Genomic DNA, 19,186 nt, shown 5'->3' on the forward strand with positions numbered 1-19,186 from the left:
CTGAACAGGTACCAGGGTGTGGTGACTAGGGGATTTTCACAGTAACTTCATTGCGGTGTTAATGTAAGCCTACGTGTCACACTAATAAACTTAAACCCTTGGAACCTTGAACAATGCCTCTGAAATCATGGCTAAATCCCCCCTCAGTGTTAAGGCAGCTTAAACTGCAATCCAATGGTACACACGATGCAGCAAACTATTGCATTGTGCACCAGACACAGCTTCAGAGCCCAAATCCTCTGTTCATTAATAAAAACCAGAGCAAGGGTTTTCAAGACCAAGTAGGTGTAATGGGAAGGATTATAGGAGCTCCTTGACGTGTCATCAATGTATAAAAATGATCAACAGGTTGGCCTAATAGGGCAGAGCCTTTCAAAACATCTAGATGCAGAAGAACCTTATGTTTCAGTTGGTAGGTTTGAGGCAGGGAGATTCCAGGTGTCCTGGTTTTATAGTTTTGAGTGGTCTCACACAAGGGTATCCATAGGGGCCTGACACCAGCATCGTTGTCCCTGGACAGGGGTGGACAGAAGCGGGGGGAACAGGACCCATTTCTCATCTTGCTCGGTTGCCACCCAGTGACTACTGCTGGAAAGCCCCTTTGCGCGAATGATGGCCACGGTCAAAATCTGGCTCGGCTGTGATTCCATTCATGGTCGAACAGGCCAACACTCATTGGTTAAGCTTACCACATGGATGACAGGTAGTGCAGTGCTGCAAGTATCTGATGAACCTGTCTGCAGCAGAAGATCGGCTGGAAGGGAAATTATGCCCCATTGGGGAAGGGCATCTGCACAACTGAAATGTCAATTTTATTTAGATGTTGGGTTGCTCCACCGCAGCAGGAATTGGGCTGTATAAAACTACTCATGTTAGTCTAAAAAGGAGAAAAGACCATACTGAGAGGGTGAGGCATAAACTACTGCAGAGACACTTTGGGCTGAATGACCTGTCATCTTCTTTAAAGCTGTAAATACAATGTAAGTGGGCTCCAGGACGCAAAACAATGCTTGCCTTTTAATGAGCATTAACCTTTACCTTTTGCTCACGGTTACTCTATATTACTGCTGCCATTGACATAAACGATCCAGTTTGCGAAATTAAGCATTCCTTTTTAATTGTTTGACATTTTCCCCAGCACACCCATTGGTTGCTGCTTTCTCCAGGAACATGTAGATGTGGATTGGAGGGGGACTGGATTGTAAAGGATGTGGGTGGATGACAAGTTCTAGTTCACCCACTACTCCTTCCTCCCAAAAACAAAAACACTCGGACGGTTTCCAGATTAAGCAATAAAGCCCCGTCTCCAATTCCCCTGTAACAATCCAGAATATAAACCCTCAGAATTTTTCAATAAATGTATTGACATGTGTAGCACTGCAGGCTCCTCTCAAGATGCTGCTTGTGATCTGAGTGCTACTGCAGACTGGCAAGTTTAAAAAGGTTAAACAAAATGTCACATCACGGGACCTCGGTGATTAAGTGGAGTCAGTGATGGATCTCTGTGTTAAAGTTATTCTGGGAAGCAATAATTAACATTGAAAGTGGGCTGTTCAATCAAAGATCATGGTAATTAAATGTGTTCCACAGGCAAGTCAAATCAACCAATATTGATTTTCTGTTTCACTTCTCTGACTTTAGAAGTCTTTGTTGACACACAGATGACCAGACACTTGCCCTAAACTTGGGCTTTCCCCTCAGGAGACAAGCAATTTATAAGGATGATGGTAAAATCCAAACTGAATCCCTCCATACAACTCTGTGTCACCTTGTCAATAATGTCCAGGACAAACCAAATGTTTTGGTTAGAGGCAAAAATGGGACGCACGGGAACCAAAGGTTTCTTTTCCAAATGTTGAGATCACGACAATGGTTGTTACCCTTTAGGGTTCCCACCTAATATTTTGCCCTTTAAAATTCTATTTAAGATTGAATAGGAATGAAACATTAAATGCTCCTTATCAATTTGCATTGGAGTAATATTGTGTTTGCCTGATTCCACTTATTTTACTTGCTTCAACCTTCAAGTATTTCCGAGAGACCTCATGCTCTGAGTGAAGTTCCCAAAAACAAAACTGAACCATTATATTGGAAATTACTTAATTTGTATGCATGTTACAAAAATTGAAAGTGTTTCTTAAATGATTGCCAAAATATTAAAGTCTGTAGCATGTGTAAAGAAAGAGAAAGAGGCCAACGGGAGGCCATCCTCAGGTTGCCAGACCTTGCAAAGTGCAGGATGAGAACAAAAGTCTTTTTCCTGCGTGGCCAGTGAGTAGTATTCAATCATCAGGCTCCAGAACGCACTGTTCCACAATCTCCCGTAAATTTGGATTCTCCATTGCTGCTGCCACTCGCTCCTTATCGTTGATCTGCTTGTTAACTAAAGTAAAAGGGAACAAAAGGAACCGTATTAATGTAGAATGCAACATTGCACGAGAGTGGTTTGTAGCAAATTTATTTAGTTGCAAAGGGTCCAAGGAGGGGTGTGGGAGGCCACTGTTTTATCCTACATTTTTATATATAACATTTTCTACGGTATATTTTTATTGACATTTTCACATGGGATAAACCCTACAGAAGCTTCATGTTTCACGTGGGATAAACCAGGCTGAAAGTTTCATACATGTTGGAATCATGTTACAATGTTACATGCACTGCTTTGCTGGTCACGTACTCAGTGTGTGAATCAGCTAATCTTGGCACAAGACCACTAACTCACGCACAGTCCACGATCAGAGGTCTGGACTAACCAGTGTTGACTACCTCACGTGATGTGTTTAATTAACCAATGACTGTAAATGGGTGTTCTCTGGGGTAATGAATAATAATGCTGTGTAAGAACAATAGAGAGGCTGGTGACATCGCGTGTGAGAGAGGGAGGGTGAGCAAGACTGAGAAGCTGGTATACGTCTTGAATGAACTCCTATTAAACCTGTGCAAGACCTACAAAGTATCAGGGAATTCTTGAATCTAACAGGAGGATATCCATGAGTTAGACCTGCTCTCCAATAGGGATTGGTGGGAGAACTTGACATTAAATCTGTGATGACAGCTTCTGCTCGTAAAGCCACATGAAAGAAAAGTTATTTGCTTGGGGGAATGTTTCAGCCCATCAGGTGAAGAGATGTCAGCGCTGGATAATTGAATCCACACTCCCCCTTACCAAATCATCCCCAAAGTTTGCTCAACATCGAGCACTGCCAGGTCAGAAACAGCTTGCAATGTGCCTAAAGTTTCCCTTTAATCTACAACAACAAGCTGTGAACGCCTACAACTGTCCTGCCTCCCTGCCACACCCCTGGGGGATTCCTGCTTCCCCACACCAGTCACTCTTGCAGACTAAAATGAAAAGTAAGTTTAGCTGCAATTTGTTCTGGCACCAGAATACCACGAGGCCAAGATAGAGTGGACGTGAAGAGGATGTTTTTACTAGTTGGAAAAACTAGAAGCAGATGACACAACCTCAGGCTAAAGGGATGATACTTTAAAACAGAGATGAGGAGGAATTTCTTCAGCCAGAGAATGGTGAATCTTTGCCACAGAAGGCTGTGGAGGCCAGGTCATTGAGTGTCTTTAAGACAGAGATAGATAAGTTCTTGATTGATAAAGGGATCAGGGGTTATGGGGAAAAGGCAGGAGAATGGGGAAGAGAGAAATATCAGCCATGATTGAATGGCAGAGCAGACCTGATGGGCTGAATGGCCTAATTCTGCTCCTATGTCTTACGGCCCATCTGAAGTACGCCATTCAGTTTTGGGCACCACACCTCAGGAAGGGATTCATTGACCCTGGTGCAATGTTTCACATGAATTTTACCCAGTTTAGGAGGGTGGAATTATGAAGGCATATGCATAAACATAGCTCGTGTTCCCTTGAGCATATGCTGATCTGATCGAGGTGCTCAAAACATTAAAAACATGGATAGAGAAAAACTATTTCCTCCTATTGGAGGAGTCAAAAGCAAGGGAACATAATCTTAAAATTAGAGGCCAGTCATTTTGGAAGGATATCAAGGGGGACTTTTTCACCTTTAAAAACAGGAGAAATCTGAAACATTCCCCCAAAATTCAGTGAATGCTGGAATGAGTTAAAGGCTGACGTAAAGGCTCATGTGAGACATTGCACCAGGGTCAATGTATCCCATCCTGAGGTGCAGTTCCCAAAACTGAATGGCGTAATTCAGATGGACATAAGGTAAGGGTGAGAGCATTCAGGTTTATGGAGCTAAGGGAAGTAAATGGAGTTAAGGTGCAAATTATTAAATTGGACATAATCTAATTTGAGTAGGTCTGAGAGGTTGAATAGCCACGTGCTGTTGCTAAAATCCAAAGCCATATTCATTTAAAAATATAGGATAGAGGAACACGGTACAGTAGCACAGTGGTTAGCATTGCTGCTTCGCAGCTCCAGGGACCTGGATTCGATTCCCAGCTCGGGTCAATGTCTGTGGGGAGTTTGCACATTATCCTCGTGTCTGTGTGGGTTTCCTCCGGGTGCTCCAGTTTCTCCCCACAGTCCAAAGATGTGCGGGTTAGGCTGATTGGCCATGCTAAAATTACCCCTTAGTGTCCTAAAATGCTTATGTTAGAGGGATTAGCAGATAAAATATGTAGGGATATAGGGGTAGGGCCTGGGTGGGATTGTGGTCGGTGCAGACTCAATGGGCCGAAGGGCCTCTTTCTGCACTGTAAGGTTCTATGATTCTATAACAATGCCTTAACTGTTGGATGCTCCACATTATTATATTAATACTACATTATTCCCGGTTTAGATTCCCGGCTTGGTTGACTGTGTGGAGTTCACACATTCTCCCTGTGTCTGTGTGGGTTTCCTCCGGGTGCTCCAGTTTCCTCCCAAAGTCCAAAGACGTGCAGGTTAGGTGGATTGGCCATGCCAAATATCCCGAGTGTCCCACGATGTGTAGGTTGGGAGGATTTGCGGGGTAAATACACGGGGCTACGGGGATAGGGCCTGAGTGGGATACTCTGTCAGATAGTCGGTGCAGGCTCAATGGGCCAAATGGCCTTCTGCTGCAATGTAGGGATTCTATGATAAAAAGGGGAATTGAAGTACGAGTGAGGAAGACATTGTGTAGCAAGAAAATTATTGGCACTTGTATCCAGAATTTGCTTAAAACATACTTACTATCTTCTTCGGTAGAATGTGCCCCTTCCGAGATGTAGATTTCCAACTGTAAAGTTACAAATGTCAAATTTATTTTTTTTTTTATTTCTTTATATATGGTGACAGAATTTTGTTTAAAAACAAAAAAAAAATATTTATGGGGATAAATGTTTGAGAAACTAGAATCATTTGGTCTAACAGCGCCAATGATGGTCTCTGGCCATAGTATCTATCAGATTGCAGCGATTGACCAGAGTCCTTTAAAGGAGTGGCACAGTAGCCCAGTGGTTAGCACTTCTGCTTCACAGCTCCAGGGACCTGGGTTCGATTCCCGGCTTGGGTCACTGTCTGTGTGGAGTTTGCACATTCTCCTCATGTCTGCCTGGGTTTCCTCCGGGTGCTCCGGTTTCCTCCCACAGTCCAAAGATGTGCGGGTTAGGTGGATTGGCCATGCTTAAATTACCCCTTAGTGTCCTGAGATGTGTAGGTAGAGAGATTACTGGGTAAATGTGTAGGGACGTGGGTCGGTGCAGGCTCGATGGGCTGAATGGCCTCTTTCTGTCTTGTAAGGTTTCTATGATTTCTATGAGTAACAAGTGCTGTGGACAAAAGGGAGCTTGTAGATTTGCTGTACTGGATTTCCAAAAAGGCAATTAATAAGGGTCACATCAAAGGTTATTGTGGAAAATAGAAGCTTGTGGTGTAGTGTGGATTGAAGGTTGTCTGACTGGCAGAAAACAAAGATATAATTGGGTCTGTGATTGGCAAATATCTGGCAGACATGGGCAAATGTGAAGTTCTTCAATTTAGCAGGAAGAATAAAAAAAGGTATTACTTAAATGGAAAACGGTTACAGAATTCAAAGGTACAGAGGGACCTAGGTGCAGGAGTCACAAAACGTTGGTATGTAGTACAGCATATAGAACCCCTACAGTGCAAAAAGAGGCCATTCAGCCCATTGAGCACCAACAACAATCCCGCCCAGGGCCTATCCCCGTAACCCTATGTATTTACCCTGCTAATTCCCCTGACACAAAGTGGCAATTTAGCATGGCCAATCAACCTAACCCGCACATCTTTGGACTATCATCAAGTAGTCTAATGGAAAGCTTTCCTTTATTCCGAGAGGAATTGAACATCAAAGTAAAGACATTATGTTTCAGGTGTACAGGGATTGGTGAGACCACAGCTCAAATACTATGTGCAGTATTCTTAGTCTCCTTATTTAAGGATGGGTGTAGATGTATTGGAGGTGGTTCAGAGGAGATTTACTAGATTGATGCCTGGAATGAGTGGGTTGTCTTATGAGGAAAGGTTGGAGAGGCTGGGCTCTTTTCCACTGGAGTTTAGAAGAGTGAGGACTGACATGATTGAAGTATATAAGATCCTGAATGGTCTGGACAAGGTGGATGAGGAGAAGATGCTTCCACTTATGGGCGAGTCCAGAACCAGGGGGGAGCACCGTTTCAAAATTGGGAGTTGCCCTTTTATGACAGAAATGAGGAGTTTTTTTTCTCTGAGAGATGTTGGAACACCCAGCCTCAGGAGGCAGTGGAACTGCCTACACTACAGAAACAAGCCATCTGGCCCTTGAATCTGCATCAGTTCTCTGAAAGAGCATCCCACCCAGGCCCTGCCCTCCACCCTATCCCTGTAGCCCAGCACATTTACCATGGCTAAAGCACTTAACCTACGTATCTTTGGACTGTGACAGGAAACCTGACCACCCAGAGGAAACAAACACGGACACAAGGAGAATGTGCAAATGCCACACAGTCACCCAAGGCCAGAATAGAACCTGGGCCCCTGGCACTGTGAGGCAGCAGTACTAACCAGTGTGCCACCGTGCTGTCCTAGTTACAAGTCAATATGGTGCAGATTGGAGGGGAACTTGCAGGTGATGGTGTTCTTGTGTCCAACTTCACGTACTTGTAGGCGTGGAGGATTTCTCATTAATAAGATGTTGTAGCAATGTCCTTCATCACATATGGAATGTTGAAGCCAGGCCCAGTGTTAATTTTTTGGAAAGTTATCGGGGAATGCATTAAAGAAAAGCTATCAGCAAAACAAAACGTCAAGGTCCATCTTGATAGAAAGTGACGGGACGAAGCAAAACATTTTCTCTTACCTTATGTTTGAACGGTAAGCATCTTTGCAACTTGACTCGTAGACAGAGACCTACAAACATTAAGAAAAAACCCATAAGCCTTTGCATAAAATATGTTCTTACTATAACCCTTCACAGCCATTTACTTTTCTTCTCCTTTCCAATCCTCCCGCATGCTATTTTGAAGACAATAGCTGTTTTGTTTCAAGGGCATTGGTTGATATCTGCCCTCTGTTGACAGGCTACGTGTGGACAAGAGATGAAGCCCGGCCCTACTCTCACCCATAGAACTGCCATGCACTTTCAGCGGTGACAGTGATCACAGTGGAAATGCTCCCCTCTCCTTAGCTCAGCTTGTCTGAAGCCAGCTGTGCTGCCCAACTCAACACGGAGCCAGGATTAAACCGTAACAGTCCAATTGTTTGGCTCATCTACTCCCTGAATAGGTCCAAGGAGCCATAAGGGAGATGACACCATTGCCTTTGGTAATTTTTCAATCTAAAATCCTTTTCATTGAGAGTTCCCTCATCCAGAGATATAGGTACTGTTAGGAATCAGGTCGGATACTTCAAGGTGTTGTATGAAGCTTGCCTGACCTGTAATGTTTTTACGTTGAATTTGGTTAGGATGAGCGCGACAAGGTTTCACTCCAGGTGTGATTCAACTGACCCACAGGGAGCTTTTATCAAAAACAAAGTTTAATTAAGAATATTGTTAACATGTATAAGACAATTAGCAAGAACTTTTATCAATTACAAACACGAAACACAACAACGACAATAATGAATGACTCTTAAGGAATATCTCTAATGTGTTCCAACCAAAGCCAACTTCCAATACACAAAACCCTCCAAATAAGTACAATACTGCAGAGGTTAATGCCCACTTGTTGCAGGAATCCCGCCTCCTGGGCTGAATGCTGACAATCCCTTGTGAAGAAAATCAGAAGAGATGGTAGTCGAATCTGTTTCCCAAAACACAGCTTCTTTAAGGCAGGATGGCAATAAGTCCCTCCTTCAGCGAACTGATAATAGTTTCAAAACCAAACAAAGTGGAGAAAGGGAGAGACTGCTTCAAACACACAACCCAAAACAAAATTGAAAGCCCAACAGAAAAAAAAACCCTATTGCCTGATTGCCACAGCTACACTCCACCCCCAATGTCATAGCTGAAGCTGTAAGCTGCATGATTTTAAAAACACCTTTCTTAAAGGTACACTCACATGACAGTACATAGTCTACATGCTATTCCCAGTGCAACACTGAGGGAGCGGTGCATAGTCAGAGATGCTGTCTTTTAGATGTGACATTAAATTGAGGCCCCAGATACCCCCTAGGTGAATGTAAAAGCAGCATTTGAAGAAGAACAGGGAAGTTCTCTCGAGTATCCTAGCCAATATTTATCCATTAACAAACATTAATTAAACAAATTATCTGGCCATTTATCCCATTGACGTTTGTAGGGTCTTGCTGTGCACAACACTGGCTGCCTGAATTACAACAAGGATTGTATAATCTGTAAAGCCCATTGGGGCATCCTGTGGTTCTGAACGGTATGAAACAATTGCAAGTTCTTTCTCATTGCTATCGACGGGAGTAGGGATCACTGCAGTGAGCCCTGCATGTGAAGCATAAACAGGACAGTTAAGAAAACAAAATCTTCCATTTTAAAACAATACCTATCAAGCCAAAGGGTATCAGTGCTGAGAAATGAAGTGTTTTTCTAATTTTATGCACCAATGTTATGACCAAGTGATTCCAAGCCAGGTAGAATATAGGTTTAGTGTTGGAGCTCAGTTTCAGGTCCTGCACTCCCAGTAGGAAAGCAAAAGACAAAGAGGGTTAGGGCTTAAAAATAAGCACTGCAGTCCTAATTCTCCATTCTGCACTCCCAGCTGGAGGTTCGTCCTACTGTACCCCATTAACACACTCTAACCCCCCATCCACAGAAGATCATAATGCTTTAATTTGACAATTCTCACAATTTGACAAGACTAATGTTATAGGAACAGTTATGCTCTGGGCATGAGCCTAAAACAGGATAGGCAAAGACTCCCCAAACCCATTTCACCAAGGACCGTTGTAAATATAGTGGAAGACATGTTCCTGTGCACATCAATGGCAACGAAGTGGAAATGGTCAAGAGCTTTAAGTTCCTAGGTGTCCAGATCACCAACAACCTGTCCTGGTCCCTCCACGCTGACACAATAATTAAGAAAGCCCGCCAATGCCTCTGCTTTCTCAGGAGGCTAAGGAAATTCGGCATGCTGCTATGACTCTCACTAAGTTTGATGTGGAGATGCCGGCGTTGGACTGGGGTAAACACAGTAAGTCTCACAACACCAGGTTAAAGTCCAACCAGTTTATTTGATAGGAAACCCACAACCTTTCGGAAATGCTGTTCCTTCGTCAGGTGTGTGGCAGGTTCTTCTGGTTGGACTTTAACCTGGTGTTGTGAGACTTCTTACTGTGCCTCACCAACTTTTACAGATGCACCATAGAAATCATTCTTTCTGGATGTATCACAGCTTGTTAAGGCTCTCATTCTGATCAAGACCGCAAGAAACTACAAAGGCTTGTTAACGTTGCCCAATCCATCACAGAAACCAGTCTCCCATCCAATGACTCTGTCTATACTTCCCACTGCCTCACAAAAGCAGCCAGCATAATCAAGGACCCCATGAACCCTGGACATTCTCTCTTCTACCTTCTTCTTTTGGGGAAAAAGATGCAAAATTCTGAAGTCAAGAACCAACCGACTCAAGAACAGCTTCTTCCCTGCTGCCATCATGAACCTTATATTAAATTGATCTTTCTCTATACCCTAGCCAAGACTATAACATTATATTCTGTACCCTCTCCTCCCCTATGAATGGTATGTTTTGTCTGTATAGCACTCAAGAAACAATACTTTTCACTGCGTACTAATACATGTGACAATAACAAAACAAATTAAATCAAGTTCCAGGCAGTGTGGAGACTTGATGCTCTAAAGTTGCATTGGATCCAAGCCAAGCCCCAGAGGCCAAAGTGCAGCTTTTTAAACCACTGTGTCAAACTACCTTCTTTCACCTCCATCACTTTTTCAAAATGGGAGATGAGGGTAGCACTCTCCCATGTCCAACTTTTTCCCATGCCTTGTGCAACATGTAATTAGTTCTGTCAATAGATTATTTAGCGAAGAGAAAAGCTCCAATGGTCAACTGTGTGAAAATGCTTTCAACTCCTGACAAGAAACTTGATTCAATGCCCTTTGACCTTCAACCCTTTAACCCTCAAATACAATTACTTTTAAACGTTTAGCATAGGTCATAACCTGCTTCAAGGACGAAACAGGAAGCACAATGCTCAGGAACTAGACTCCCATTTTGTTTATCAAAGAGTGACAGCTCCGAGCAACAAGTCACAGGGAGGTTAATTCTATTTGAAGGTCAGAAACTTGTAAAAATAATACAACAGCTGTGGGAGGCTTTCATCTCCCTCTCAAAACTCAGCAACAATGACCTGGTGTTAATACTGCAAAGCATTTAAAAGAGTATCCCTCTTGTTCTTATTGCAGGACTGAAGAGAACATCCACCTTCAAGGAAAGCGCTGGAGGAATTTCAGAACTGACCAGCATGTAACCGTGGTGACAGCAGGAAGTTTGCAAGGAATGGGGTGGGGGGATGGGGGTGGCGCTGAGAGGAAAATTAAATAGCAGCCCCTGACATGAGGACCCAAAACATTGTTATTGTAAGCAGACATTCACATGGTCTTCCATTGCAGTAGAAATATTTCTGATTGAAGGCATCACTGCAACACTTCACTTAGCAGCACAATGGCAGAGTGGTTAGCACTGCTGCCTCAGAACGCCAGGGACCCCGGTCCGATTCCCGGCTTGGGTCACTGTGTGGAGTCTGCACATTTTCCCCGTGTCTGCGTGCGTTTCCTCCAGGTGCTCCGGTTTCCTCCCACGTTCTGAAAGACGTGCTGGATAGATGCATTGACCCGAACAGGCGCCGGACTGTGGTGGCTAGGGGAAATTCACGGTAACTTCACTGCAGTGTTAATGGGAGCCTTCCTTGTGATTAATAAGTAAACTCAAACTTTTATTTTCAACTTGAGATCAAGTTCAGTAGTTTCTTTGCAATATTATTGCAACAACTCGTGGCACAGGATATTCTCCTCTAACTCTTCCTCCTCCCCCACCCCCCGCGCCTTTATCATGGGCTGGGCGCGGTGCATTAGAGAGACTGTCGAGAGTTTGTCATATTTGGACGAGCGACAGATGGGTAACGTCGCACACCGAGAGAGAGAGGGAGATAAATGACAAATCCAAACTTGCCATCAGGAAATGTACAAAAACCAGACATGTGCAAATGGTGCTGAGCTCTGATAAACGTGAAGGGGCAGGATACATGGAGCTTTTAAACTTTACTTTGTGATCCCCTCCCATCACAGCCTTAGTCTGTGCTGTTCAAGGAGCAGAGAGGCACGGCAGATAGATTTGTTTGTAATACCGCAGCCTCTGATGGGTACGGTGTTTTGCTCCAGATAAGATTCATCATTGAGTGGGAGATTCTGTATTCGTTCTCCCTTTTCCTCATCATATCGATGTCATTCGGAAAAGATAAATGGTAAAGGCTGGAGGGGCAGCCAGTTGACTGGACAAGGTTCATGTTGCTTTAAGAATCGACGATAGGAAACAACCAAGACCAGTTGATTACAGCCCCTCTCCACCCCACAACCATACACCAAATACCCATTTCACCCTATCTTGTGGTTTTGGTGTAACTGCAATGCTATGTTACAGGCAATATTAAGATGAGGATTCCAGCTTACTAGGAATGAAGCTTTTGAAACACATTTCTTGGCAGAGTGGTCAGAAATTAACGAGGATATTTAAAGTTTATTGATGAGTGTCACAAGTCACTGTAGCACAGTGGTTAGCACTGCTGCTTCACAGCTCCAGGGACCTGGGTTTGATTCCCGGCTAGGGTCACTGTCTGTGTGAAGTTTGCACATCCTCCTCATGTCTGCATGGGTTTCCTCCGAGTGCTTCGGTTTCCTCCCACAGTCCAAAGATGTGTGGGTTAGGTTGATTGGCCATGCTAAAACTGCCCCTTAGTGTCCTGAGATGTGTAGGTTAGAGGGATTAGCATTAGAGGGACATGGGGGTAGGGCCTCTTTCTGCACTGTGGAGTTTTTATGAGTCTATGAAGTCGGCTTACGTTAACACAGCAATGAAGTTACTGTGAAAATCCCCCAGTCGCCACACTCCGGCGCCTGTTTGGGGTACACTGAGGAAGAATTTAGCACAGACAATGCACCTAATCAGCACGTCTTTTGAACTGTGGGAGGAAATCGAAGCGCTCAGGGAAACTCAGGCAGACACAGAGAGAACGTGCAAACACGCAGACAGTGACCCTAGCCAGGAATTGAATCTGGGTCCCTGGCACTGCGAGGCAGCAGTGCCAATCACCATGCTGCCCTGTGCCCATTGCCTCATTACACTTTTGGTCCCCAGGTGCATCAAAAGTAACTAAATGATAGCTTTCTAGTCTTTGAATCGGAAGGCTATGAGTTCAAGTCTTACTCCAGAGATTCGAGTACAGAATCCAGGCAGACACTCCCAGCACAGCATTGAAGGAGTGCTGCGTTGTTGGAGGTGTCGTATTTTTAATAAGATGTTAAACTGAAGCCCCATTTACTACCTCTGGTGGATGTGAAAGATCATGTGGCACTATTTGGAAGAATAGAAAATAGTTCACCCAGATACTCATCTCTCAACAAAACATACGATCATTATCGCAATGCCGTTTGTGGGAGCTTGCTTTGTGCAAATTGGCTGCTGTGTTTCTTACATTACAATATTAACTGTAAAGCACTTTTTGACATCCTAAAAGAACGAAAAGCATCGAGTTAATGCAACTTCTTTCTCTCTTCACTCACCAATCAGTGTTGCTAGCGAGCAGTGAGGTACAGTTGGTGTGAAACGAATTATAATGAGATACTCGTCATCACCTAACGACTTCACCTCGATACATTCTTCAGCTACCACCTCCAACTCTTCCAGAGAGTTGGGCTTCTCAGGGTCACGAATTGTACGAATAATATCTGACATTGGAGAAAGACATTAGAGAAAGTTAATCGTTCTCAAAGCATTACATCTCTAATCTCCAATACAAAATCCATTAAATCTCAACAGGATCTGGTTCAGATCTTTCCAACACTGCTCCCCAAAATGCACCAAATTGCCCATATCTTGTCCTCTTGGAGTAAGAGCATTGCTATGTTATAGGCAATAGTACGGTGTGGATTCCATAGAACTATAGAATCCCTACAGCGCAGAAGGAGCCTATTTGGTCCAAGTCTGCACCAACACTCCGAAAGAACATCTTACCCAGTCTCCGACCCCCCTCAGCACTTTCCCTGTAACCCTACACATTTACCATGGCTAATTCACCTTGCCTACATATCTTTGGACACTAAGGGGCAATTTAGCATGGCCAATCTACCTAACCTACACATCTTTGGAGTGTGGGAGGAAACCGGAGCACCCAGATGAAACCCACGCAGATACAGGGATACAGATTCTGCACACACAGTGACCCAAGACTGGATTTGAACCCAGGTCCTTGGTGCTGTGAGGCAGGACTGCTAACCACAGTGCCAAGGTGTCGCCCTTTGCAATCTACTCGGAATGAAAGCTTCTCAAAACATTCCCTGGCAGAGTGGAAAACCTCATCTACTCTCTCTGTCATGCTTCACAACATTGCAAGGAAAGACCAAATGAAACACAAAGTACCAAATAACAGGTAGAACAGATAGTCCAGGACACAGTCAAATGGACAGATATTTGAGAGTTTTGGAAGAGAAAGAGAGAAATAGCAAGAGGTGGGGATTGACAGAGGGAATTCTAGATAGTAGAACAAAATTGAACCAGTGGTGAAGCAAAGAGGGGGAGGCGCAAGAGGTGAGAGTCACAGGACGAAAGAATACAAGGAAATACATAAGAGTTTGAAAAGGTTAGGTACAGTGAGGCAATTGGGGGGGGGTGGTTAAATGACGTCAAGGTCTTCAGTGTTTCACTGTGGTCTGCTGGAGTTGTTGATGCAGAGTAGTGGACTTTAGTGATGCTGGTGGGAGTATTTTAGATAGCTTGGAGATAGGTAGACTGGGAAAGCAGACCTTGGAGATAACTTAATACAACAGATCCTGGGCTGATATTTGGAAGATGACTGGAGCAATCACAATTCTTAAGCCAAACATTACACCCAATCTGACAGGACAGAGAAAGATGAGCAACTAATGTTCTCAGCAATGTTGCCCTCAAACAGAAATCACAGCATAGAAAAGTACCTACTGCAATATGGCAGTATGGTTGTGGATTCACAATGCAAAGATTGAGAGTTGAAATCCCCCCTTAGAAAATTACAAAATTCAATTCAATAGATGCGGCGGTTTATAAAATAAAGATAATTAAGGTTCACTAATATTTTTCAGGGAAGGGGAAACTTCACCTCCACCTGGATCTGTCTGACTGATGACATCCTGTCCACACTAATGCAATTGACATTTGATTCCATTCTAAAATGGTCTGGTAATTCATTTTGTTGCATAAACAATAGCAACTGGTTGGACTAAGATCAGCATTGGGATTTTCTAACCTCACCCACGGCTGTGACTCTCCCGTTCTGCTATTCTGCACGTCGATCTGGCCCAATTCTCCATTCTCGCTGGCCATGGTGCCATGGAGTGAATGAGAACAGAGAATTCCAGCCCAGATCCTTGAAAATTGGCACTCTACCACAGCGCCACAGGCAATTATATTTAAATTAAATAGATATCAGACGTGCCAACCACCTTTAATAGCTGTCATGCAGAGCATGTACATAACAGATTACAAGCCAATGAACAACCAGCAGAACCACTGTGTCCCCCAACAGATTAGCTTAATCTAGAAATTGAAAGATTTAGTGAGAGGCTGAAGTGCACTTATAAGAATGACTGTACATTTTTACCTCATTCTTGCTCCCTGTATCCACCTCTCTCCCATCACCAAATACATATTCCACTGATTCTGAAACTTCACAAAGTTGGGGTAACAAAATGTAAGCAGCTTTTTTGGAAGTTTATACCCCCACTCCACCGTCGCAAAGCTTCAGGGGCTGCTCAGAAAACATACAGTCCAACACAGCCAAGGGTGCACCATGATTCATATTTTGGAGAAGTGCCTGGCATGGATTATGCCTGCACTGAACATTTGAAATTATCTGTCTCCTGCACTGCCACTGTTCATTAATTATCTGCAGAGGTTTGACCAGGAGAATTAAATCAATAAATCTTACAGCGTAACTATAGCACAAAGTCTGATCAACACAAATTGACATTTCATTGCTGCAAACCGTTGTGTATTTCAGATGAGAAGCAATTTGAGGTCCATTCAGGCAATTAGAATGAGACCATCTCCAGGAAATAGTCACACTGCCCTTCACACCTTTGACCCGGGTCTTGCAACACTGTAAAGATTGGGAGACTTGGAAACTTTGAAACACTAGTTTTATTTTTTCAATGTTCGTAAAGTTGACAGGACAATCAGTTTCCGGATGTTGGAATATAGCTAGCATTCTATAGGAATGAATAGAACTTCATAATTTGTCCTTAAAGCTTGATCACAATCCTTACTTGCCCGATCTATATGACAGTACAAAGCCAGCAGGATGACTCAGGTCCGTCACACTCAAAAATCTGCACAACAACAATTTTATCAATGATACCGAGTTTAGGACAACTTCTCTGACTGAATCCAAGGCTTGTTAATTTATAACTTTTAGAGATGATAGCAAGTTATCAGCAACCTGCCTGATTTGTAACTGCCCTCTGAATGGCCTATCAAGCCACACAGTTGCACGGATGGGCAATAAAATGTTGGCCTTTGTACTAGTGCTAATTCTAACAAATTATTATTTTTTAAAATCACATTATTGTAGGGAATGGTCACTACACAAATATTACACACACACACATACAAAAAAAAACAGAAAATGCTGGAAAAATCTCAGCAAACTTGAATGCATCTGTGGAAGGCTGGCTCTAGGAAGTTGGCTCTATTCTCTCTCTGTAGACACTTTCAAACCTGCTGAGATTTTCTAGCATTTTCTGTTTTTGTTTCAGATTCCAGCATCCACAGTATTTTGTTTTTGTTCATTTTATTCATTCGTGGGACATGGGCATCACTGGCTGGCCAGTATTTATTGCCTAACCCTAGTTGCCCTCGGCTATTTCAGACAGCAACTGCAAGTCTACCACATTGTTGTGCCTCTGGAGTCACATGTAGGCCAGACCAGGTAAGGGCAGCAGATTTCCTTCCCTAAAGGACATTAGTGAACCAGATGGTTTTTTTTCTGATAATTGACAATGGTTTCATGTCATCGGTAGATTCTTAATTCCAGATATTTTTTATTGAATTCGTATTCCACCATCTGCCATGGCAGGATTCCAACCCGGGTCCCCCCTGAATATTAACTGAGTTTCTGAATTAATAGTCAAGTGATAATTGGCCATCATCTCCCCACATCTGTGTTTTAAAAACACAGATATTACTGCCTTGGGAATGAAGACAGTTTGAATGGGAAATGCACGTATGTATACACAGTAACTATCATGTTTAAAACCATCCTCTTGGGACAACGTTTGGATTGGGGAGGTGGGGGCAGACATAGGCACCAAGTCTGGCTGCTGCGGTGATTTGTAAAGGTTGTAACGCTTTTATGGGGTGTGCTGAAGTTTTCTTCATGAGTTTGACCTCTTCACTGAACTAACAACAATCTCAATTTAAGTCATGCAGCCTTACCATAGACTTCTAAGACTTTCTCTTCCATTTTTTTGATTTTCTCCGCATCTTCTTTATTGGAGAGCCGCGAGAGAAAGAGGAACTTTGCTAGGGCGTAAGACACAAGCCCTGAGACTATTTCCATCTTTCAGCCATTACGCTGCAACATCTCTCAAAATGATACAAGCTAAACTTCCGGGTCTGTCAGGCTGGATACATCGAGCACAGAGAGGAAAGAGTTACAATTCACTTACGTTCCTGGGAGTTCTTCAATGTTTATTAATGTATTCAATGGTTTAAACAGTAGCAAACAGCTAATGATCACTGATAATAAATATATAAACCTGGGGAGGGGGCATAGTCTTAGGATAATGGGCAGGAGATTCAGAGGGGATTTGAGAAAAAACTTTTTCACTCAGAGGGTGTTGGGAATCTGGAGTGCACTCCCTGGGAAGGTAGTGGAGGCTGGAAACCTATTTGGATTTGGACAGGGTGAATAGGAAGCAGCTGTTCCACTTTGTTCAGAGGGTCAATCACAAGGGGCAAACAATTCAAAGTAAAGTAATAATAGTTTATTTATGAGTCACAAGTAAGGCTTACATTAACAGTGCAATGAAGTTACAGTGAAATTCTCCTAGTCACCAGGGTCCAGCACCTGTTTGGGTCAATGCACCTAACCAGCACATCTTTCAGAATGTGGGAGAAAACCAGAGCACCCTGGAGGAAACCCACACAGACATGGGGAGAATGTGCAAACTCCACACAGACAGTGACCCAAGCCAGGAATCAAACCTGGTGCTGTGAAGCAGCAGGGCTAACCACTGTGCTACCGTGCCACCTGGATTTTGAGAAAAATCACGCAGAGGGTGTTGAGTATCTGGAAGGTAATGGAGATCAGAAATCTTACTTTTAAAAAATATTTGGATGATCACTTGAAATATCGTAACTTTCAAAGTATGGGACGAGCATTGGAATATGGGAATAGCGCACCTTTAGCAGTAGTTATTGTTGGTGCAGACTCAATGGACCAAAGGACCTTTTCTGTACAGTTTGATTTGATTTATTATTGTCACACGTACAATGAAAAGTATTGTTTCCTACACACTATACAGATAGAGCATACCGTTCATAGAGAAGGAAATGAGAGAGTGCAGAATGTAGTGTTACAGTCATAGCTAGGGTGTAGAGAAAGATCAATTTATTGCTATTCAAAAGTCTGATGGCAGCAGGGAAGAAGCTGTTCTTGAGTCAATTGGTACGCGTCCTCTGACTTTTGTATCTTTTTCCCGACGGAAGAAGGTGGAAGACAGATAGTCCAGGGTGCATGTCTGACTCTTGTTTTATTTTTGAATAATTGTCACTCTGTCCAATGTATTATTCTCTTAGTCTCAGCACATGCTTCCTGTCAAGTTCTTTCCCAATGGAGACTTCTAGCTTGCATTTATCATGAAAACTGCCTGGGGAAAATTGTCACTCTGTAATTGTACCCTACACCTTAGAGCTGCAAAGCTAACATTGGCAGCAGATGTAATTGCAGGGTGATGTTTATATCAGTAGTTTCCATTACAAATGCGGACAAAGGGATACAAGATGGAAATATAAAAATAAGTTCACAAACTTATGGTAGCACAGTGGTTAGCACTGCTGTCTCACAGTGCCAGGGACCTGGGATCAAATGTGTGGAATTTGCACATTTTCCCAATGTCTGTGTGAGTTTCCTCCGGCTGCTCCAGTTTCCACCCACAGTCCAAAGATGTGTAGAACAGATTGATTGGCCATGCTAAATCGCCCCATAGTGTCCCAAGATATATAGGGGGATTAGTGGGGTAAATCCACGGGGTTAGGAGGATAGGGCCTGGTAAGAGTCAGTACAGACTCATTGAGCCAAGATGCCTCCTTCTGCACTGTAGGGATTCTATGATTCTAAGAAACGTTAAGCAAGACTATAAATCAGAAGAATCCCCAACAAGAATAGTGGTTGACATTAGGCAAAAAAGCTGAAACACAACATTTTTTGATTGGGGATTGAGCTGCTCATTAGAGGGATGGGTAAAAACCAAAATTATCACATACTTCATAGCACAAAACAATGCATGGCCTGTGATATAGGAGAGAATTATTGCCAAGAATGTCTGTCT

At 43.2% G+C, this 19,186-nt stretch overlaps 1 protein-coding gene across 1 annotated transcript; it reads right to left on the reverse strand.

The window, feature by feature from the left end:
* Positions 1-795: 795 nt before the first annotated feature.
* On the reverse strand, positions 796-17,241 carry ciao2a (cytosolic iron-sulfur assembly component 2A). The gene is made up of 5 exons (XM_080214296.1): positions 17,070-17,241; positions 13,166-13,330; positions 7,256-7,305; positions 5,149-5,194; positions 796-2,383 (listed from the first exon to the last, which is right to left on the reverse strand). Exons 1-5 carry the CDS (start codon positions 17,191-17,193, stop codon positions 2,283-2,285), a joined length of 486 nt encoding a protein of 161 aa, XP_080070422.1. The 5' UTR covers positions 17,194-17,241; the 3' UTR covers positions 796-2,282.
* Between the last annotated feature and the right edge of the window lie 1,945 nt (positions 17,242-19,186).

Source organism: Carcharhinus amblyrhynchos, chromosome 28 (genome assembly GCF_965287045.1).
Source record: "Carcharhinus amblyrhynchos chromosome 28, sCarAmb.v2.hapA, whole genome shotgun sequence".
NCBI classification, from domain to species: domain Eukaryota; kingdom Metazoa; phylum Chordata; class Chondrichthyes; order Carcharhiniformes; family Carcharhinidae; genus Carcharhinus; species Carcharhinus amblyrhynchos.

Coding starts and splice junctions, on each gene's coding strand:
- ciao2a (XM_080214296.1), bottom strand. CDS start 17,193: ATGGAAATAGTCTCAGGGCTTGTGTCTTACGCCCTAGCAAAGTTCCTC. Junction 13,331..17,069: donor GAAAGTCTTAGAAGTCTATG/GTAAGGCTGCAT, acceptor CTCCAATGTCAG/ATATTATTCGTACAATTCGT. Junction 2,384..5,148: donor ACATTCTACCGAAGAAGATA/GTAAGTATGTTT, acceptor CTTTTACTTTAG/TTAACAAGCAGATCAACGAT.